Below are 23,737 nucleotides of genomic sequence, written 5' to 3'. Positions count from 1 at the left end.
GCATACTGTACCACATCTCCTATTTTTGGACTTTTTCACTAGTTCTCTCATTCCTGAAATGTCTTTTGCCCATTACTTTGCCCCTATTTTTTTTCAAAACAACAAAAATTGTATCTTCTGTAAGAAGCCCTTTTTAAAGTCTATCTGCTAATAACTTTCCCGTTGAGTGATTTTCCATCAGTATCTTTTATGTACCTAGTTATTGACCTGTTGTCTTCCCCATTAAAATGTGCCTTCCTAGAGGGTATTTATTTATTTATTTTTTTTTTTTTTTTGGGTATTCAGCTTTATTTCCAGTGTTTATCCAGTGTTGGCATACAGTAAGCACTTAAGTATTTGTTGGCCAACATTGTTCACTATGCACATTCCTTTTTTTCATAGATGAATGAAAGATTTGTCTGTTTTTATGTGTTTGTGGATATCGTAGCATACACACTTGTTATAATAATTTAAAAAGTACAATCCTTCATCTTTTGATAGGCTTTTTATCATTATGTCTTAATAGTAGGTAGAAAATATCTTGCTATTACATGGAGTGCCAGCATCACTTCTGGACTCTGTCTGAGCCAGGGCCTAGTCCTTCTGAGGGGAAAGGGAAGTAGGAAGAAACTAAATCATTATCTCCAAGTGAGTGTCTTAGAAAGAGACTGAAGGATCACCTGAATATGGAAAATACTTTGAGCTACTTATCGAAACAGCTATTATCACATGTAATAATAGTATAATAAAGTGCTTTGTAAACTTTGCAACAATTTAAAAGTTGTTTCATGATTTATTAAATTGTTTGCTTATGAAATTTCCCTGTCAAAAGGAAATGTTTGATAGGAGAATAGTTGCATTTTAAGATCTTAGCTCAAACTCATGTAAAATATCTGAATACAAATACAGACTAATTTAGAGGCAAAATTTTCAAATTTTTAGGAAAGTTTTTGAGAAGGAGAATTTTCAGAACTAAGTTCATATACATTGGCTTTGAGAAAATCATGTTTTCTAAACCAGTAGTTTGGCTATGAAAACAGATCTGTCTTCTTTGCTATAAATTTCCCTAATATAAGGAAAAAAATGGCTTTCAATTATTTTAGAATTTAGAAGAAGTGTTTTAGAACTATTTCAGTGGGAACGATTCTAAATAGGAACTAAGCTTTGGTAGAAGGAAAAGGTAGAGAGTACTCTTTGATTTACTATCTTTATGTAGCTTTAGTCGACTTTGGTTTGTTTTCGTTTTCAATTGTGGTGTAGCATATCATTTTAAAATGTTCAGATTCAAAGATTAGTGGATGGAATTGAAGGGTTTCCATTGCTTATATGGATCAATAAATAGTTCTAATTAAGTCAGTGAATTCTTCTTGTGCTTTTGAAATTAGTTACTTCTCAAATTGGGTAATTTCTATGAATTTTTGTTTTATTTTTGTTTTTATTAATTTTCTTTTTATTAGTGGACTAAACAGAACTCGACTGCTTTTTTTGTTGATGAATGTCAAAAAATTAATTGCAGTTGTCAATTTATGTGATTTCACATGCTATAGGCCAGGCATAATTATGTCACATTTATACCCAGTGCACATAGTATGCTATGTGTATTAAGGTTATTTATTACACACACCCACACACACACACACACACACAGCTCTTTGACTTAGACATACAGATAAATGAACACATTTTGTGGAATATTGTATGAATTAAGTATTTGGTGTCAAGAAGATAATACAATTATTTCAAGAGAAGTGATTGGTTCCTTCCATCAGTGGTTTTTTCTTTGTTTTATATGACTCGCTAGTCTTGTTAGAACTCAGACTTCCCTTAAATTGTTATTTTTTAGTTCTTTCAAAAGTAAAATGTGTTTGAGTTACAAGTATTTTTGAGACCTTTATTTGAAAAGCTCTTTAGTTTGAAATTTGTTTTCCTGTATTTTCTCTCTTAATGTTTTCATGTTATAGACTGGTGAAATTTATTTTGAGGTGTGGCCATATATAATTACTCTCTTTTAGATAAAAGAATTACTTAAATTATAATGATTCACACTCTCTGATTGCTGATGTTAAAGAGCACATTCTTTGATTTTCAGGTTCAGAAACATTTTGTTTCACTGACCTTCCACTGAAAAAGAATGGGGCAGCTTCAAATATTACAAAATGTTTGGACAATTAAAAAACCCAGTCATACCCAGATTGCTCATACCCAAGAATGTTAAACAAAACAGTCAAAGAATGAAAATTGTCCTTGCTTATGCCTGTAAAAATATGGTTTTTATAGAAAAAACCCACACATTTAATCACCAACTTTTCTTAGTGCTTTCAGATATCTTTGAAGCCAAGAATATTTATTTTATCCGTCTGAAGATTTTAATTTTTATTTGTAGGAAGTATTCTTTTGAAACATTTATGTCCAGAGAGAACAGAAAGACAAAAACAATTTAATAATTACTAATTGTTCACTATATGCATTTTGTGGAAGTATATGTAAATGTTTAATCTCATTAACTTTTTTCAAGAAAAGCAAACATAGGCTCTCTAAATAGTATATTCTAAGTACTACAAATACTAAAAGTAAAGCTACTCATTACTTAACATATTGTATCATGCAGGGATGTAGAAAATTAGTTTTGGAAAATTGCTTTTTAGTTGAAAAATGAAATGAAGAAAATACTTTAAAATTTTGAATTTCAGATTTTAAATGGAAACTTTTGTTTTTGACAGGTATTTGTTTGCCTTTGGAAAGGTTGTAAAGTATATAATACTCCTTCAACCAGTCAAAGTTGGTTACAAAGACATATGCTGACACACAGTGGAGACAAGCCTTTCAAGGTAAATAGTTTTTGTAATTTATTTGTATTGTTACTATGCATTGATTTTGTTACAGAATAATAGTTTGCTGAAGAGCTAGGTTTTTATTTTCTTCATAGGCTCAATTTAATCTTCCATGACATCTGAGCATAAGAGATTATGCCACAAAGATGACAGAGGAAGAAATAGAATTTCTCCCAATTCAAATCTTTATTTTGTTATGCCATCTTTTCTCACTTGAATGCTTAAATGGATGTGTGATTTCAGTGATAATAGTACTACAGAACTTAAAAATTTGGAAGTCCATGTGTACTATATCTTGTGATAAATTTGAAGGAGAGTATACTGAATATTCATTCTTATGGTTAGTAGTATACAATGTAACTCATTTCTTGCCATATGGCCAACTATCTTTTGATCTAAATTTGACATCCTTATACAACTTCTTTGCAATTCCTTGTAGTTAAGGTATTGGTGTATTCCAACATTCATGCCATTTTGTGGCTCTTCAGGGTTTTTTCTTTTGCTAAAGACTCTTAACTAAACAATATTGCTATTGAATTGTTTCATAGAGTTTAACTTAATTCAAACTAATTCTTTGAAGGCTGTCTACCCTGCTCTTCTTAATTCAAGATCCATCTTGGCCTTTTTGTTTGCCTTTTTAATTGTAAATCTAGGATAAGTGTTTATTCACTAGTATTTTCAGTGTGAGTAGTTAGGCCAGTAGTTAGAACCAAGAGTCAAGAAGGCCTCAGTTCAAATTTTGCCTCAGTCTTATTAGCTCTCACTTTTGGCAGTCAGCTAACTTTTCTGCCAGTTTCTTCATGTATAAAATAGGGATAATAATAGTATATACCTTAACAAGTAGGATTGGGGGTTAAATAATAAATTTAAACAACTTTGCCAAACTTAAAAGCTCTAAGTGCTAGTTCTCATTACTGCCACTGTTACTATTACCACTGCTTTACTCAATTTACAATTATCTAAAATGTTCTTAGACTTTATAAATCAATATGGGGTTGTGCACAAAAACAACTGGCTGACTTTAGCTAATTCTACTTTGGTTTTTACAATGGCGATAAATATCTTTGGTAAATAAGGATATTAATAATCAAGAGTGGAGCAGTTAAGTGGTTTAACTGATAGTGCTGACCCTGAGATCAAATCTTTAACACTTTCTAGCTGTGTGACCCTTGGTGAGTCACATAATCCCAATTGCCTCCAAAAAGTTAATAGTAGTGCTTGAGGTTTACCCTTGTTTTTCAAAGGAGTTTTGTATTGTTTTTGACAAATGCATGGAAATAGTTATTGAGGGAAGAATTTTGTTGTGCTTTACTGGACCATGCTTCTGATAGTCAATGAGTACCAACTTTTTTCTCAGTTTTTACTCAGTTGTGTGATGGTAAAAATGTACTGCATTGATATGTCATCCTAGAACTTTTAGCAAGGATATATCCTTGACAAGTGCACTGATAGGAAAGTAACCATATTGTCCAGTCACCTTTTATTGCTAGTAATGAGACCCACATTTGTTTCTTTCAGAGAATTGATCCTTGTCCTCAGTTCCCTTTCCCCCATCCCAGGCAATTGGTGTTAAAGTGACTTGCCCAGGGTCACACAGCTAGGAAGTGTCTATGAGTTCAGATTTGAACTCCTTCTGACTTGATGGCTGGTGCTCAATCCACTGCGCCACCTAGCTGTTCCCTTGTCCTCAGTTTTTACTAGCATCAATGTGTATAGTATAATTTTTTTTCCATATATAATTAAATACATAAATTCTGTTTAGTTTCCTTTTTCAGATCACACCTGCATTATGATGATAGATTTAAAATTTAAATAGGTTGGTTTTATTTCGTATTTTAAAAGTTTGATGTGAAAATCTTTTTAAAATTTTTCTGTTTTGGAGAGAAGGGGTTAGTTGTCCTTCCACTTTAATCCTTCAGTTTCCATGCAATAACTTAGAATAGTTGTATCCCTTGTCAACTTTACATTTATATGCTTCTCTATATCTCATTTAGTTACCTAGTGCCAATAGATTCCATTGTTCTTTTCTCTTAACTTTACATTTCATTAATAGAACTTGTTTAAATTAGTAGCACACCAACTACTTATAGTTTTGCATGCATTTTTATTAGTTGCTAACAAGTAATTGGTATCATGTTTGGGTAAGACTTATATCAGTGATGAGTTGTTTCCTCACTCGTAATTTATAATTTAAATTTTTGTGCAATATTGAGATTTCTGCTCCATCTTTATAATATACATATGAATTGGTTTCTATTAATTGAGAAATGATATTCTCTTGGGAGATATGTACTAGCAAATACATCGTAAACTTGGAAAGTGTACTAGGTGTGTCAGATATAGCTTAATAGAGGAATGGTACGTCAGTTGAATCCTAAAGGAAGGCTTTGGGAGGTGGAGATGAACAGGGTGTACATTCAGGTTGGAGAAACATCAATGATAATATGGGAGCCAAGATGTGGAGGCTCTTAAAACAAGAAAGAGGATTTCTAAAAGGCAGTGGAAACCACAGACTACTTTAATGACATGATGAAACTTGAACTTTAGATAGATTGTTTTGACAGCTGTGTGCAATATGAGTTGGAGAGGGGAGGGACTGCAAACATGAAGACCAATTGGCAGATGTTACAATAGTACATGTGAGAAATGAGATGAGGATCTAAATTGGAATGGGAGCTATAATAGTAACAGAGAAGACAAAATCTAAGAACTTTAGTAGTAGTAGGAAATAAGAACTTTGGTAAAATAGAATAAATGCGAAAAAGAAATGGTATAAAGAATCATGTTCTTTGAATAATGAAAGCAAGGAGTTCAGCTGGTAGTTGCTGTAAAATGCATGGAAGTGTAGGAAGTCATCTATAAAAAAATGAGGATAAAAGTATATTTGTGAGAGGGGTCTTCTTCCCAGTAATTGCAGAGACTCAGTTTTGAGGTAAGTTGCCCCCAAATTCAAAAAATGATAAACGTATCCATTTCACAGATAAGGAGTAGTTTGAAAGGAATGATAACACGTGAGGGGAGAGATTAGGGTATGAAAGTAATTTACCAAAAAAGTGCTTGCCATATGCCAACTGTGTATTGTGGGATTACAAATTATCTATTTCTAATTTTGATAAATTCTTGAAGATATAAAACAAATATTTACTCTTCATATTCTACTTGCTGTTAGATTTTCAAGATTGCTGCTTATTATATACCATCTGAGAAGAAAGATGTATATTGCCTATAAGAATGAAACTGATTTCCTTCTCCATTGATTATTACATTAGATGGCTAAAATGATTTTTTTCACCCTGGATACTCCTTTTCTAGTGCACTTCTGATCTATAAATGTTTCATAGAATATTTTCCTACCTATTTAGGCAAGGATTTGATTACCATTTGATCAAAAGTGGTGATTGAAAGTGAGGATAATGGATTACCAAAGGATAATGTAATGAACATTTCAAATATTGTGTCTAATGAAATTAACTTTTAAAAATTGATTCCAAAGTTTATCCCTTCTGTCTTCCCTGAGATGCCAAGCAATTTGAAATACATATATGCAGTCATCTCATTTCTGTATAGCTAAAATTTAAAAAAAAAGAATGAAAAGTATGCTTTGGTCTGTATTCAAATTGAATCTGTTCTTTACTCTTGGAGATATATATGATAGCTTTTATTTTTTGAGGCAATTAGGGTTAAGTGACTTGTGACTTGTTTAGTGACTTGCCCAGGGTCACATAGCTAGGGCTTTTGAAGTGTCTTGAGACCAGATTTGAACTCCTCCCGACTTCAGAGCTAGTGCTTTATCTACTGTGCTACCTAAGTTACCCCTGTTTTTTGAAGGACCAGATGATTTGGGACAATTCCAGTAGACTTGTGGTGTTTTTGTGTGTTTTTGTGTGTTTGTGTGTGTGTGTGTGTGTGTTAGGCAATTGGGATTAAATGACTTGTCCAGAGACAAGTATTTTTGTGTCTGAGAACAGATTTAAACTTCCTGAATTTAGGGCTGGGACTCTTCACTGTGCCACCACTGTGCCACCTTGCTGCCCCAATTTCAATAGACTTATGATTGAGTAAGCCATCTGCATTCAGAAAGAGGACTATGGGGACTGAATTATGGATCACAATATAGCATTTTCACTTTTTGTTACTGTTTGCTTGTGTTCTTTTTCTCATTTTTCCTCTTTGATGTGATTTTTCTTGTGTGGTATGATGAATATAGAAAAATATTGAAGAATTGCACATTTTAACATATATTGGATTACTTGCTGTGATGAGGAAAGAAAGAGGGAGAAAAATAGGGAACAAAAGTTTTTTTCAAGGGTGAATGTTGAAAACCAGATGGTTTTTGTATGAATTTTGAAAAAATTTAAAAATCATACACCACAACTTCAATTGATAGATACCCTCTCAATGTCTAATTCTTAGGGTACATAAATAGCTAAACCAATATTAATATTGCCGATAGTGTCCCTATTCCTTTTTCGTTAACTTCCTGAGATCGTAATTATTTATCCCTATTTGTTTTTAGCATTAGTAATAAATCCTACTCTTATCTCAACTTTTTAAGGATGAATTCCTTCTATTTTCTCCCACCATCCTTTTTTTATTCTTGCTCAGTCCTATATTTTTGTCACTCACCCTATTCCTTTCCCTCTGATTCCTGCTACTTTGCCTTTTTGTTATAACCACTTCGCTTCTGTTCTCACCTCCCTCCATTACCTTGCCCTATCTGAATTTAGAAAAGATATCTTTCAAATATGTTCTCATCCCAATCCTATTCTAAATCTTATCCTTCTCTCCCTCAATTTTTATAAATTTAAAGACAGATTTTATCTCTTCTGAATAAGTATATTTGCTCTTAACCCAGATATGTAGCAGCAGTTACATATATGCAGTTAAATCTAAAATATATGGAGTTCTATCAAAAATAACCCAAAATGGACATTCAGTGAATTGATTGTCAAACTTGCAGTACAACTTAATCAAAAATTTGACATAGGATCATAGAGATCATTTAAAAAAAAATTATGTTTCATGTATGGAAATGTAAACCATGTTAGTAATTGAGTAGTTCAAAAGACAGATTGGGGTATGTTTCTAAAGGGGGAAAATAGATAAAAAGATAAATAGAATTAGGGAATGACCTAGAAGTTTAACTTTAGTGGGTTTTTCAGAGATTTACCATCTTTTCTGCTTTCCTTCTAATTTTGATTGCATTGGTTTTATTTGTGCAATAACTTTTTAATGTAACCGTCCATTTTACATTTCCTAATATTATTTATAGTGTTGTAAGAGCTTTGTAAATCCTTTTGTAATCCCTTCGTAAAAGGCTACCTTGATGAATTAATATTTTGAATTCTTACATCCGCTGTACTTCTAAAATATAACAAAGAAACCTTTTATTATAGTGGTTATGCCACATAGGTATTACAGATTATAACCAAGGGATGGTACCTTGTTTCTCTCATTTGCAGTAATATTCTGATACTTCTTTAGATATTAAAATACAATAACAACCTAAACTATTCCAAATGTTGTTAAGCAGCATTTATATACTTAATGGCTATTGGATGTTTTTATATACTATTATAATTTCAGGGACAAGGGGAATACCTCATCTAAACCTCCTGTTGACACTTTTCATCAGGTGCTTAATACTTACATGTATATTATAAATTTCATGATGCCCCTTTTTCTTTCAATTTAGTGTGTTGTTGGTGGTTGTAATGCCAGCTTTGCATCTCAGGGAGGGCTAGCCCGTCATGTGCCCACACACTTTAGTCAGCAGAATTCTTCAAAAGTTGCCAGCCAGCCAAAGGCCAAAGAGGAATCTCCTTCTAAGGCTGGAATGAACAAGAGGAGGAAGTTAAAGAATAAAAGACGACGCTCTTTACGTAAGTATTTCACTTTAACTTTACAAATTCTATTCCTTCATTCCTCCCTATTCATGGTTTCTGTTTGACATGTAACCCCTTTTCACCCAAGAAATTTTTATATAACTTCAGATATAAAATTGACAAAAAGTAATAAATTATAATTTCATGATCTCTCCCACGTTTAATCATGAGACTTCATATGGGGTTGTAACAGAATTTGTTTCTCATGAGTATTAAACCAAATATATCTTATATTATGGAGAGCTTTATCGTTTGTACTTACAATGACAGGTAAGAAGGTTAGGTTATATATTTTAGTAGAATTGCTAGGAAATAGTGTGAAGAAAAATATACAAGTTTCTTTGAAATAAGTGGGAGAAAAACTTTATAAGTTGTGAACTTTAAAGTAGGGGTTAAGTTGAGGGAATAGGGGAAGATAACATGATAAATATACTAGGGGGACCAAATTATGTATTTCAAAGGGAAAAAGCTAAGAATGATTAACTCTTTTTTAAATTGTAGAGAGGCCCAAGAAGTAGTTGCACAGTTGGTGAGTAAGAAAGTCACAACCACAGTACCTTTTTGAACTTTCTTCATTTTGAGAATTTTGCATAATGCACAGAGGCAGAGTGTGTGAGATTGTTTAAGGCAGCAGTATGTAGTAAGGTGGGAGGCAAGAGAGGTAATGTTAGATAAATTTGTGCAGTGTTATACTGGATTAGGAATTAATTTTCCTAAGTGTAGGGGGAAGTTTTATTGAGCTAAAAGGTGTGTTGGTTACTTTATGCTTTAGGAAATAAAATTTTGGCAGCTTGTGACTGAAGGATTAAGTAGAAAAGGGGGGGAAGTTGAACCTAGGGATCCTACAGAGAAGTGTCTATCGGAGAGAAAGTGGATTGATCTGAGATGATTGGGAGATATATCTTCAATGGCTTTTAGAAGTGAAGGAATGAGAGAAATTAATTTGGTTGACTGAATGATTGTGCTCTCAACAGAAATAAATTTGGAAAAGGGATAAATTTGATGAAAGGTGAATTTGGTTTTGCATAGATTTCATTTTGTTAGGAGAATGCCTAGGCAATTGGAAATAAAAGTGTTGGGAAAAGCAGATAGTGAGGGAGAAATAGAAGAGGGAATTGTCAATGTCACAGTAAAGATGGAAGAAATAGTGATGTTGGTGAATATCAGGATGGTGATGACATGAAATGGTTGGATGGCATCTTAATCTAACAGTCTCATTACCTGTAATAAAACCGAAACCAGTAAAGGTTCAGTAACTTGACCAGATTCACAAGACTAACAGAAACATTCTTGCACATGTGGGTCATTTTCCCTATACTCTTATTGGGAATACAGACCCAGTAGAGACTGCTGGATCAAAGGGTTTCACAGTTTCATAGTCCTTTGGGCACAATTCCAAATTGCTCTCCAGAATGGTTGAATCATTTTGTAATCCCACCAACAATGCATAAGTATCCCTCTCCAGTTTTTATCATTATATCTTTTCCTAATTTTTTTTTCTCAGTCAACCTGAGAATGGTACCTCTTAATTTGCATTTCTCTAATCAATAATGATTTTAGAGCATTTTTTCATCTGACTAGAAATGGCTTTAATTCCTTCTAATAACTGTTTGTATACTTTGATCATTGCTTTTTTTTATTAGAAATTTGCTAATTTACTAATATTAGAAATGGTTTTGAAAACCACTGCTTTATAATAGAATTTTCGGTCTGGTCCACTTAGGCCACCTTCTTTAGGGCTGAATCTGATCTCTCTCTTTTTGCTCAGGATGGCAGCTGCTAGCTAGTTCTGGGAACCTCAATTTAGCCTAATGAATTAAGGACTTGCAGTTCCCCGAGTTTCGATCATGAAACTCAGGATTGGTTAAAAAAACATGGTTTTATTTGAGATTTGTGGTAACTAAACATAATTTATTTGCTTTATTATAATTGAAATTAAAGTTACAAATCAAAATTTTATCTAACTTAGAAAAATTTAAAAATTTAGATATTCTAAACTTTTTCATCTTCAGGCATTAAAAGTTACAAAGAATATGAATAACGTAGCAATTTTTTACAAATTTATCATTTCAAGAAAGTGTGTCAGTAGTAGAAATTATAATCATGATCACTTTTTTTTTCCTCTTCCATGTAAATTTTTTTTTTAAATTTGCTGTGCTCCTTTTTCACTCCCCCCCCCCCCCCACAGTAGGCTATAGTTAAGAAAGGATATATTTATGTATACATATACATACATAGCTACTCTCTTCTTCCCTCTCCCCTCTTAATAAAGTGAACCCTCTTGAGGAGAGCTTATTCTTAATAGATAAGACAATATGCGTTTATAAAAATACAGAATAAATTCAAATTGCATATACCTTATGGATGTGTGTTGAATGTTAGCAAAAGTTATTTTAGGGACTTACTGAGGAGATTGCATTCTAGGCATAAGAGCTTATCAAACGCAAGTTAGATGGAAAATTGGCAGGTTTATAAATTGCTGAGGAATGTGAATTCAAGAATGTGAGCTTGCATGGTAGGTTGGTGGGTCTTTAAAAACAAAAGAAGCAGTAGTACTTCAAATAGTCACGTGGTAAGATCTGTGTTTATGGAACATTATTTTGGTATCATTATAATAGATTGTATAGGAAGCCAATTAAGCAGCCAGTTACCTTAATCTCTGAGGGGGCACGTAGTGAGGTAATAGCTGTGGAGAGGAAAAAAAAATTTATATTCAAAACCTTGTAGTTGGTAGAAACAGTTGCTAGAAAAGGATATCTTGTAGATAGGGCAAAAGGAGCTAATGCCATTTTTTTCCTCCCTGAAGCAATTGGTGTTCAATGACTTGCCCAGAGTCACATAGCCAGGAAGTGTTTAAGTGTCTGAAATCGCATTTGAATTCAGGTCCTCCTGACTTCAGGGCTGGTGCTCTGTTCATTGCGCCACTTAGCTGCCCCAGCTGATGTCGTTTTTATGCAGAAATTTTAAAGAGGGAATGCTTTGGGATAAACAGATTTTTAGGGATAAGTTGGACATCTTGATTTTTGAGACTTTTCATGTGAAGTCCCTAAAATAATTTTTGCCAACATTCAACACATGAATCTGACTTATGTCAGATAGAAAATTGGTGTTGTGGGAGACTGGAGCTCTATGATATAACTGCAAATTACAAAAGAATAAGAACATGGTTACAGATTTTCTTTGTCTAGCACTAATTTTCTTTTAATGGAATGGGGGAGATTAAAGACACAAGGTTATTAAGCACATTTCCTGATGTTTTCAAAATGCCTTTTTCTTTTTAGCACGACCCCACGACTTTTTTGATGCACAGACACTGGATGCAATACGACATCGAGCCATATGCTTTAACCTGTCAGCCCATATAGAAAGTTTAGGAAAGGGACACAGTGTTGTCTTTCATAGTACTGTAAGTATTTTTTTTTGTTGTTGTTAATTGTTGCTAATATGTATACACATACACACACTTTGGAATTTAAATACAAAAAGGTGTATATGATTTTATCTTGTCATAAATTTTCCTTTAAATTATTAGCACATCACATTTGTGAATGAAACACTCGAATGAAAGTTCTAATTTGGAACTACATACAGATTTAAGACATGAAGAATAAATAGATAAAAATAAAAATATAATAAATAATTTCTGGGCAAACTAGTTTAAGTCAGGAGAAATTTGCTTCAATTATTGGTCCTTTGTCCAGATAAACGCCAGAATAAGATTTAATTTGGCAAAAAATCACTGGGGGAATACAATACAATGTTATAAAAATTTTGATCATGTGATGTTTATTTGCTAGTATTTTCAGTGCTTTACAAATGTTATTTCTCAGTAGGAGCTATATTTTCATTTTACAGGAGAGAAAACTGAAGCAGGGAGAAGTTTACCCAGGGTCATAAGAACTAGTGTAAAACATTGAACCTTATTAAACCAAACCACCAGAGTCGAGGTAAACTTGGATAGTGGAGGTAGATTTAAAAAAATAATGGTATTACATTATCATTTATTATTTCAGAAAAGAAAATAGAGATATTTTGAGGTGATCATCAGTTATATAGGCCATATTACTTCATCAGTGGATTCAAAGTTAAGATTGTAGAATATTAGGGATCTAATTTTTGAAGGGATCTTACTATCTAAATATAAAATTCAGAGTAGTATTCTTGTAACTTATCTTCAAGCCTCTGAAGGCTTCCAATTAGGGCACACATATCTTAATTCCTCTGTGACAATGAATTGTAAATAGATTTTTTTTCTTTTGCAACTCTGGCATTTACAACAATTTAAGTGAATAACATCTTGTGTGAGTCTTCTTATCCAAACTATTGAACTATAAACTCCATTTTATCACTCTCCTTTATCAGTAATTTTAAATTGTTAGGGATTTTCCCAGTTGTACATAGTACTCCTAATATGATCTGAGTAGAACAGGATTTAGAGATGAACTTTCTGGAACAGTTCAGGATTGCATCAGAGAGCTTCAGTCAACTTGCAGCTTTATTAACATTGCTAGACTTTTAAACCAACCTGTTGTCTTTAAAAAAGTGGATCTTTTTTTAAAAAAAATCGTTTTTCTATATATTGTCATTGTGTATTCTTTTTTGGCTCTGTTTATTTCAATATTCTGCTACAGATCATTTACATCTTCCCAGCTCAGCAATATTCTGTTGCAGTCATGAAATGGTCTTTTAGTCGTTTTCTAATTTGTGGTCATTTACTTTGTTTCCAGTTAGTTGGTACCACAAAAAATTGCTACTATAATTTTCAGTAACTTCCTTGAAGCACAATCCCATATGAATGGGTAATTTTTTCATCATTGACCCTTGCAAAACCCTCTGTTCCAACTTTTTCCCTCCTTCCCCTCCACTCCCTCTCCTAGATGGCAGGTAGTCCAATACATGTTAAATATGTTAAATTATACTTCATTTATATTTTAGTAACTTTGCTTAAACTCCCTGTAAGACTGATCTGTTGGGGAATGAGTATTGCGGTGAGAGGGAGAGAGGAGCAAATCCTTAATGAGAGAAATTTGATACACTTGCTGCTATATCTCTCCCCCTTACCCCCAAACCCCCAACTGTTTTCCTTTTGTTCATTAATTTTGCCAGTCTAAAATAAATCTCAGTCACACTACTAGGGATGTCAAACACATGGAATCTTGGAGGCTTTCCAATCCATTTTGCATTTTTTTTTTTTATTAATATACCTTTTCTTCATAATCTCCCTTTAGGTTCTTTTTGTAGCATCTTTTATCAGAAATCTTTGGTAATCCCATAAGGTTTATGAGTTTCTTTTTGCTGATCATTTCATAGCATACCTTGTCCCTTTAGTATACTGGGCATACCTTTTCTGGATGTCCCTTTAAAATATAATACACAGATCTCATCTCCAAAAGGGTTGCTTTCCTGATTTGAAAAAATTATATTTTCGCCTCCTTTGGGATTCAATTGCACGCAAAGCCTTTTTTAAAATCAAGATTATAAGGATTGTATTATTTACTTCTAAAATCCCTCTGAATTCTGCTTCCCACATCAATATTTTTTTGTTTCCCCTAAATATTATGGACATGCGTGCCCCCTAACTTGAAGCAGAGGTAGAAGATAAGCTACAAGAATTCTATTCTTTGTATTTAGTTATTAGTTGAACCAAATTCTGCTATTTTTATTTTGCCTCCACTGATGAAGTTAGACCCTTTCCTACTGACTACACTTATATAAATGTAATAATGCTAAATACTTTTGAGTCACTGCTGATATGAGATGGACAGCATAGTCCAGGATAATCCAGAAAGAAAAATTGTTCACTTGCAAAAACCTTTCATGAAGAAAAAATTGACTTCTAATACTGAATTTGGAATTTTGTCATTGGATTGTGAATGACTATTTACCCAATTCTGCCCTCACCCATATTTTCTTTAGGGAGGTGGGAATTGATGGACATGTGATAAGATTATTTTGCATTTTTTGGAGGCAGTTTGGTCACACAGCTAGGAAGTGTCTCTGAGAACAGATTTGATTTCAGGGCTGGTACTCTATCCACTGCACCACTTAGCTGCCCCCATATAATCTTGGGTGTGTATAATGATCTGGTTCTGCTCATTTCACTTAATATCTACTACGGACTCTTGATGAAAAATTTTGTAAGATGAATATAGGTGAAAATAACTGTCATGAATGGAACTTCAAACCTTTCAGTGATGAGTGTGAATTAAATTTATTAAGATTATCCCAAAAGTCTTTATTTTTTATTCATTATAGTTTTTAAGATCTTTTATCAGAATACTATTTCTACTATAATTAGTCATGTAAAATTTTTAAGTCATCTTTTTTAAAGAATGAAAATTGTTTTTTTCAAAGAACTTCCTTTTGTGTCTTCTCCAGAAGAGGTCAGCAGAATCTTAGTTACTGTTTGACTAGCTTTTAAATTTTCAGTATTGTAGGCTAAGGTACTTCATGTTAACAACATGACTCTTAACATCTTAAGCTTCTCCTGTGATTTAGTTGTCCTTAATTAAAAAATGATGGACTTGACTTAGATAGGAAGTTAAAAAAAAAAGTTTAAATTTAAAGGGAAAACATTTATAAGGCTCTAATATGTAGAATTAGGAAGTGTAATATGTTAAAGAATAGTAATTGTGAAAAAATAGATTCATGTACCTTAACATAGTAAATAAGTACTAACTTAAGTAAATGTGTCTTGCTAGCTTGTCAGATTTTAACTTTATTTACCATTGACTATGTACTTTAACACATGCTCAGAGAAAGATGTAAAAAATAATTTACTTAGCTAAATATTATTGGAAAACCCAAAATTTTATTTATATGTACACACACAACACATTTTAATTTGTCAGTTTAGAAATGTTTTGTTCAAATAATATTCTGGAGATAAAAATGAAATACAACTTCTAGGTGGACTTTATTTTTACACTGAAATGGATAATTCTGAGATATATTCTTTGTATTGGTGTACTTCATAATTACAAAAGTTTTAACATTGAATTTTTAAAAAAGTGGCCAGTTTTTGTTTTGATTTGAGTGATTAGTTGCCATAAAGAATGATGATTGTGCTAGTGGAAAGTGACAATGCCTTTTTCCTTGTGAAAAATTTTTCCACTTTTTGTCTTCTTAAATATAATGAATAGGTAATAGCCAAGAGAAAAGAAGATTCGGGAAAGATAAAATTGCTGCTTCATTGGATGCCAGAAGATATGTAAGTATTAAAAATTATTGTTGGGTGTGTTTCTAGATTTAGATAGCATAATCTTGTTTATAGATTTCTAATAGCAAACATTCTTTTAAAATAGGTTTTTACTTGGAATACATCTTAAATATTCAACTTTCAAAACCTTGTGTTCCAATTTTTTCTCCCTCTCTTATCTGTACCCCTTTCCTCTAGACAACATGTAATCCAATATATGTTAAAACAGTAAACATAGTAATTACTTAATTTTCTTTTAAACAATTGTTGACAATACTCCCAATTTTTTTCTCTTTCCATATACTAAACTGTGTTTTTTTTGTTTTTTGTTTTTTTGTCTTTTTGAGGGTGAAGGGAGGTTGGATTTTTGGGGCATTAAAAAATATTCTTATAGAAGGTAAACAATAATGGTATAGTGCAAAAACCCAAAACAAAACGAAACAAAAAAGCCAACATTGGACTGAGATTCAGGAGAAGTTCCAGTTTTGACTCTAACACTGTTAAAACAGTTTGACTATAGGGACTTTTTTTCTTTATTAGTACTTAGATGTTTCATATGTAGAATGAATGGATAATAGCTTAGATTTAAATGGTACTGTTATTATACAAGTAGTTTTCTTGGGTAGGTATTTATATTTTAATGGCTGATCAGAATCTGTACCTTCAAAAAGTAGGCTGCACAAGCCCTAAACTAAATTTTGAACAGATAACATCACACAGCTAATGGCAGGATTCTGTTAAGATTTTTGACCTTTCTGGGACATTGTTTCCCTCAGTAACTCTTAATCAACAAGTTGGATCTTTCAGTTCAAAATTGAAATATTTAGTTGGCATGAGTAAGAAAAAATTATGGCCTATTTCTTACCAAAACTATGACCCTTAAGAAATGTCACCTTTCATAGTTTGTAGCAACAATGTGTTAAGGCCATATATTTCATTTAAGTTTTATAATTGTACATTTACTATCTACCATAGGGGTAAGATCTTTTTAAAAAATGTTTTATTTTATTTTTATTTTTCTTAGTTTGCCTGATGTGTGGGTAAACGAAAGTGAACGACATCAACTAAAAACTAAAGTAGTTCATTTATCAAAGCTACCCAAAGACACTGCCTTGCTTTTGGACCCAAACATATACAGGTAATTTCATATTGAAGTTTTCCTTTAGAAAGCATAATTAGTAAGATTCACTTAATTAAAAAAATATTGATAAGTTAATGCAAGAGATTGTTAGGAGAGGAATATCAATCTTGGCTAGTCCCCAGCAAGTTCTGAGGTTTTTAGAAATACTTAAATAATCTACCTTCATGAACTGAAATCTAGTTACTGAGAAAGAGGGATTATGTTTATTTACCAAGTGTATTTTACTTTTTTGTGCTTGGTGTACAGAAATGCTAGTAAAAGAAGTACATACAGTGGAATCCTGAAAGATCACTTCTGTTAAGATCACATACTGGTTTGTATGCCAATTTTTTTCAAGTCCAAATTTATCTTAAGTATTTACTGTACAGTACAATACATGTAGTATTGCTTTGAAACCAGTACTTTCCATGTAAGTACTGCCGGGTTTTATTTTTTATTTTTTGGGTTTTGTTTTGTTTTTTGTTGTTTTTTGTTTTTTTTAAATTTTATTTAATTTTTTTGGTTAGACTTTGGGGGAGGGAAGAAGTGCATATCAAATGTTCTAGGTAGTTGAAATAATTGATTCTTTTGAAAAAGAATGCTTCTTTAGTGACACATGATTAAATTAACTTACAATGGTCATGTTTAAAACAGGGTTTATTTTTTTTAAAATCTGAAATGCTTTTACATTGGTGTACTATATATAAACAATAATTCACAGAATAAAGACTTTTTAACTCATGTTGCAAGTTTATGCTGAAAAGGAAATTTATTCATGTAGCCAATCATTTTTGGACAAATAATATCAAAATAACATCCACACCTGGAGTTGGCACTTAGTAAATTTTTGTTGAATTGATTTGCAGTTGATAATGGGAATTTTCTATTTTAATTCTCATTAATTTGAACATTTTTTTTGAGCAAAGTTAATAAACCTAGTTAGAGAAATGTTTTCATTTTAGATATTTTGAAACAATTTTCTAGTTCATTGCAACCCAATATAATTGTTCTGAATTTTCACCCAAAGGTGAAATGCCCAATTCAGTTAAAAAAAATATTCCTAAAGGTATAAGTACAGCCTATGAGCATAGAGTTATGTATCCTGTGTTTGGATTTATTCTCCTTTTTCCCCTGAATGTCTCCTTCCTTCAATGAATTTAAAAAAAAATTGATCTTCATTTTCTCTGTATACCTGTGCTCAGGTATATTTGTGTCTCAAGATCATTAAGTGGTTGTTGGAAATAAGTCTTTATTTGCTATTAACTTCTTTTATTTAGTAAATGTATTGTGTTGTGGTGCTGCTCTTACAATATATGGAGGTGCTTAGCATTGAATACCACATAGAGTGCCAGACTTTTATAGTAATGCATCTGTTATATAATGTGATTATAGAAAGTCCTAATACAATAGGCATCTCTTGCATTTTTGGAGGGAGTATCCATATTCCCTCCCTCATGTTGCTACTTTTTGGATTCTTTTTGATCCTTTCCAACTTTGATGGTTCTTGTGTCCTTCCTCCCCATGTCTTCCTATATATAGAGCACTTTTTCTATTCATGACCTCTTCTCAATCATCATTGATAATTTCCTGGCCCCCCACATTTAGTTAGATGAAGACCCAGTATGGGATCTTTAATTCCCCATGGAAGTACAGTAGGCATTAGAGTTGGGATTGTGGACCATCTTTGTAGTTTACCTGGGCCTCAGTATCTATACCATTAGGGTGCTGTGTTCCAGTAAGGGGCTAAGAAAAACATTTAAAAATAACTTAGATTAGACAATTTCTTATGATAGAAATAGTGCAGTTGATAAATTAATCTAATGAAACAAGCCTTAGTATCAGTTATCTCAACTATACCAAAAGAACATCTATTTGTTCATCATGACATCGTATAGAAAAAACATCTTACTGGAAAAAAATACAAATATCAATACATTTTAAGAATCAAGAAATTTCAGATTTATTGACAAGGAAATTTTTAGAAGCTAAATAGTATGTAGGTAGAATTTAAAGATGTGGAATAAATTCCACTGAAAAGTGTCGAAGAAATACTTTCAGTTGTATGTATGACTTGATATGAAACCCTTTATTCATGAATAGTTTTTTTGCATAATTTAAAAACTCTTTACAGTAAAATAAATATTTTTTCTTTTCCAGAACAATGCCACAGAAGAGGTTGAAGAGGTAAAAATAATAATACATAAATAAAGCAAACGGGGGATACTACAGTCTTAGTCACTGACAATGGGTTTAGGAATAAAGTTGCACATTAGAGTCAAACCCTTCCTTTTTTCTCTCCTCCCTCCCCCAGTACTTAGATAATATTTATGCTTAGTGTAAACATTCTGTGAATGAAGTAGATGCTTCTGTGGAATGTATTAATATATTACTGTATATCCACATTTTCATGGAATGGTACAGTGGGAGACTGAGCAACCACTCTTCTGGCAACTTAGTGGAACAACTTCTTAAAAGCTTTGCATGCTTGCTGCTTTAAGCTGCTTTTCTTTAGTGATTCCAGTAGTATTTGAAAAAATTATTACAATTTGTGCCCTTAACAAATTTCAAAAGCACTCTAAGAATATATGTCTCTACAGTGTTTATTGATTTTAAACTCTTATTAAGACAATGAAAATTGTCAGGAGATAATTTTAATTTTCAATTATGATTAATAGATGTGATTGGTTGCCATTTGTGTTCTTTTGCAGAACTCTAAGAAAAGTATTCAATTTGTATTTAAGCAAACAGTGAACGTCATTTGCAATCAACCAAAAATTTCATCTATCGATTTAGGGCTGAAACTTAACTGTTAAGAGTGTTGCAGTATGTCTGATGACTCCCTTTTCAGGATTAGGGCTTTCTCATGGAATACAGTATGTTAATATTTACTTATATAATGAAGGTTTTTGAAAAACCTCTTTCAAAATTTTTGAATATTCTTGGTGTTTTTATTTTAAGACCATTTTTTTTTCATGAGAAAAGCAATTGATTTTTCTTTTGATGTAACAAAAAACTATTTTTTTTAAACATATCTGGAAATTGAATTCTTTATGCACCAAAGTTGGTTTGGGGAAAGAAAATAAAAAAATCACTTTCTTGCTTATTAAGCAAGAAGCCATATGGATTTTTTTTAAACTTAAATAGAAAATTGTGTAACTTGTTAGTCTTGTATGGAGACAAAAATGTTGCATAGAGATAATAGAACGTTGCTTGTAAATAATTCAGCAGATTTGTAATATATTTTTATATTATGAAATGTACTGTAGATGTTTTTCTAGAGGCATGAAAGTTAAAATGTATATATTATGGTAGAAATAATATTGAAGGATATTGTAATTCACTAGTGCTGCCAGAAGAATTGTTAATAAAAGCACCTTCCTTAACAATAAATGTCTTTTGGAGACTTAAGGGACTAAGTACTACTGTTAATATCTGTTGTAAGAAATGAAATAGCATTGAACATCCTTCCAGAAGTCTTTGAGGGATGAACAGTAACCATAATAGAATTATGGCACTCATTTCTGACAGTGACCGTGAAATCAATTATTTCCTTACTGTTGGAAGGACCTATTGTAAAGTATGTGGTAATGTGCAGTCAAACTGCATAAAATCCTCCCAATTGAGGAGTTTTCACTTTACTACAGTAAATATAAAAACCAGCAGTTTTTACGCTAAATTTTTTAAAGAAGAGACAAGAATTTAGAATTAACCCTTTGGTTCCAAGATGAGAATTTTCATGATACACAATGCATTTTGCAATTACTTAATTTTTAAAAAAAAAAAAGTTAAAAAAAATAAACATGAGAGGCCTTCTTGGTACCAGTGGGTTAAAAAGCTCTAGAAATAATGAGTCATGAAATTAAATAAAGTGCAATTACAGCACTACTAATGTAAGACATTCTGGAAAGGTTGTTTAATAAGAATATTATACATAAGCTCTGTAGCAATGTGACATTTCTTTTTTCTTTTGGATTTATCTTTTGGTTTCTGTTCTTTTGCTGGAGCACTTCATCTACTGCTTTATTCTGTATCTATAAAGTAATCTACAATCTCCATTGTTATCTTAAATTTGTTATGAAATTGCCAATAATCGGATATATAATTTGTATCTGTATTTTTATTTTATTGCTTCATGTCCTTGTAAGTCATTCATAATTGACAGATGATTGTAGCCCTTGCCTAAGTATTTTTTCTAATAAAAACAAAGCAAATCTCATCTACCTTGGACTTGTTGCCTTTCAATGAAGTATTAAAATAGTAATTTAAACCATATTTAAAATATATATCTTTTGTGGAGCATCTAATTTAGCTGAGGGAGCTCAGATTCTTAATTTGACTAATTTGACTTAATTTTTTCCTCATGTCACTCTTGCTGTTATTAGCTACATCTTGATTCACATTCTTTGTTAATACTATACCAACCTATTGGGAAGAAACACCGGAGGCAAAGAAAATTAGTAACAAATGAAAAAAGTCTTACTAGTCCATAACAGTTATGTCCAAACATCATAATCATTGTTTATTTATCTGTATGTTTTTCATAGTGTTCCAGTGGCAATTTATCATTGATGTGATAGAAAACACTACTAAATAGACATGTGAAATGCAAATGTTCCTAACCATGCTTGACTTCAGTATCCATCAACAAATTATTTCTAGTTATTTCCATATTGGTCTGCTGCCTATCATGAAATATATATGTAAGATATATACATATGCATACATACACACACATATATTTCAGCCTTTAAGTTTGGGTCAATAAAAAGAATGGTCCAGCACATTTTAGATCTATTAATTCTTAACTTTTTAAAAGTTTTATTTTATCTAAATATAATTAGATTTTAAAATGAAATAAAGTTTAATACATTATATAACTGTAAGTTTGAATATTATGACTTTTTTGGCATGATTATTTAAAAAGGAGCTAAGTGGAGGGGAAAAAAAAGTGATTGCATACAAAGACATGATGTGTCTTACACAACAAATTCTGGGCAGTTATTTGTATTCAGAATAGAAAAGAAGATCACCTCACAAGTTGTTGGAGGACCCAACATATCTTCTATGGTTCTTGTATCGATTCCGAGTCATAAAATACTTGTTCTTTAAAAGTATATGGCCACGGGGCAGCTAAGTAGCACAGTAGAAGCAGAATCTCTGAAGTCGGGAGGACCCAAGTCCAAACTGGCTTCAGACATTTAACACTTCCTGGCTTTGTGACCCTGGGCAAGTCATTTGACCCCAATTGTGCCCGTGCTCTTTTCCTCTCTCCTCCCCCTCCCCCCAATAATCATGCAAATATAGTGGTTGAGACTTGAATATATCACCAGTGAGTTATAGCAGACCTGGATTCATATAATTAGGACACCTCCCCCCCACAAAAAAAAATCCAAAAAAACAAATGCAAGCAAATGGTCTAATTGGGTTGGGCACGTGTATTCACTTGTATTCACTGAAATAAATTTCAGTGTTAGTCATCTACAGGAAGAATTCGTATAACCCCTTGGAACAAACAAAATACAGGAATCTTCACATGGATGGTTTTCTTCTCAGAAGGTTTGTTATGTTGGTAAAATTACTCTAGTCACAAAAATCAAATACTTGGTATTAAGAATGACATACAAATGATCTTTGCTCTCAATTAACTGGCATTTGTATATCATACAGTTGTGAGAAGTGCTATTTCACCCATTTTACAGATTAGGAAACGAGGTTAGATTAGTGCTTCCTGACTCATAGTTCAGCATTTCCTGCAAAGACAGGTCAAGAAATGCTAAACAGTACAATGTGGGCAACAGGGAGCTATTGGAGATTGAGGATGGGTTACCTATAGCCCCATACTGTTAAGAATCTCTGTAGTTATTGCATGGTGGTGGGCAGAAAAAAGCAAGCTCATCCCCAACTAGGATAGTTATGTGAACAGAGGGAAGCCAATGTAGAGTATTGTCCAGAAGGAAATATAACTGCTTGAATATATGATCAGAATGAGAGTTGATTTCTAAACTTTGAACCTGGATGAGATGGAAGGTAAGATGTTACTCTCAGATTTGTAATGGAAATGGGAAAGAAGGAAAAAAGACCTGTTTATATTTAGCTTGATGTTCATGAATTGGCAGTAGGATTAGAGGTGAAAAGACTAGATTTGGGAATATAGATCATAAATCCATCAATATAAGGATAAGAATTGAACTTCTGAAGTTAAAGGGATCTCTAAAATTCTTTGAAGTTGATAAGGATTGTGATCCTCTGATGGATACCAAGAAGTGTCCAGGGAAGTAAGAGGTTACAAGAGAAAATGAGTTCATTATCAGAGAAACAAAAGGTAAGTGTTAATGGAAGGAATTCAGTAGTAAATATTGGGAGGTTTGGTATTAAGAGGATTGAAAAATGTTGTAGTGGACTTAGTTGGAATGGTTGGATGACTTTCTCTACCTTCTTTCAGCAGGATTTCAGAAGGTATATAGAGTGCAACTTGGTCCAGAATTGTACAGCAATTTTTCTTTTAAAGTTTTAGTTAATGATATTCCCTAAGATGTTATGTGAAAGTTTTAATGTAAAAATTTGAATCTTATTTTTCAATTGCCTTTCATTACAAACTAATCAATTTGCCTGTATAAAGCAAATCCTTAAACCTTATATTTTAAAATAGAGCAATTTTATTGTTCATTTCTTTGATACCTAATGTTTTTAATACCATAGTAATTGCCCTGTAAGAGGATTTAAT

The 23,737-nt window shown here is 32.3% G+C and overlaps 1 protein-coding gene across 2 annotated transcripts in view; it reads left to right on the top strand.

The window, feature by feature from the left end:
• The window catches only part of AEBP2 (AE binding protein 2), a 48,700-nt gene extending 27,467 nt beyond the window's left edge, over positions 1–21,233 (top strand). The window contains exons 3-9 of one of the 2 annotated variants that reach the window (XM_051961387.1): positions 2,700–2,807; positions 8,506–8,692; positions 11,977–12,101; positions 15,838–15,905; positions 16,918–17,031; positions 17,281–17,347; positions 19,171–21,233. In XM_051961387.1, coding sequence (XP_051817347.1) covers positions 2,700–2,807; positions 8,506–8,692; positions 11,977–12,101; positions 15,838–15,905; positions 16,918–17,031; positions 17,281–17,335 — 657 coding nt within the window. In that variant the 3' untranslated portion in view covers positions 17,336–17,347; positions 19,171–21,233. The remainder of the gene's footprint in view (positions 1–2,699; positions 2,808–8,505; positions 8,693–11,976; positions 12,102–15,837; positions 15,906–16,917; positions 17,032–17,280; positions 17,348–19,170) is intronic. The other variant, XM_051961388.1, reaches the window with a different exon arrangement.
• The last annotated feature ends 2,504 nt before the right edge of the window (positions 21,234–23,737 follow it).

Source organism: Antechinus flavipes, chromosome 5, assembly GCF_016432865.1.
Source record: "Antechinus flavipes isolate AdamAnt ecotype Samford, QLD, Australia chromosome 5, AdamAnt_v2, whole genome shotgun sequence".
NCBI lineage: Eukaryota > Metazoa > Chordata > Mammalia > Dasyuromorphia > Dasyuridae > Antechinus > Antechinus flavipes.
The sequence above is the reverse complement of the archived record's forward strand: the minus strand, read 5'-3'. Positions and strand labels throughout refer to the sequence as shown.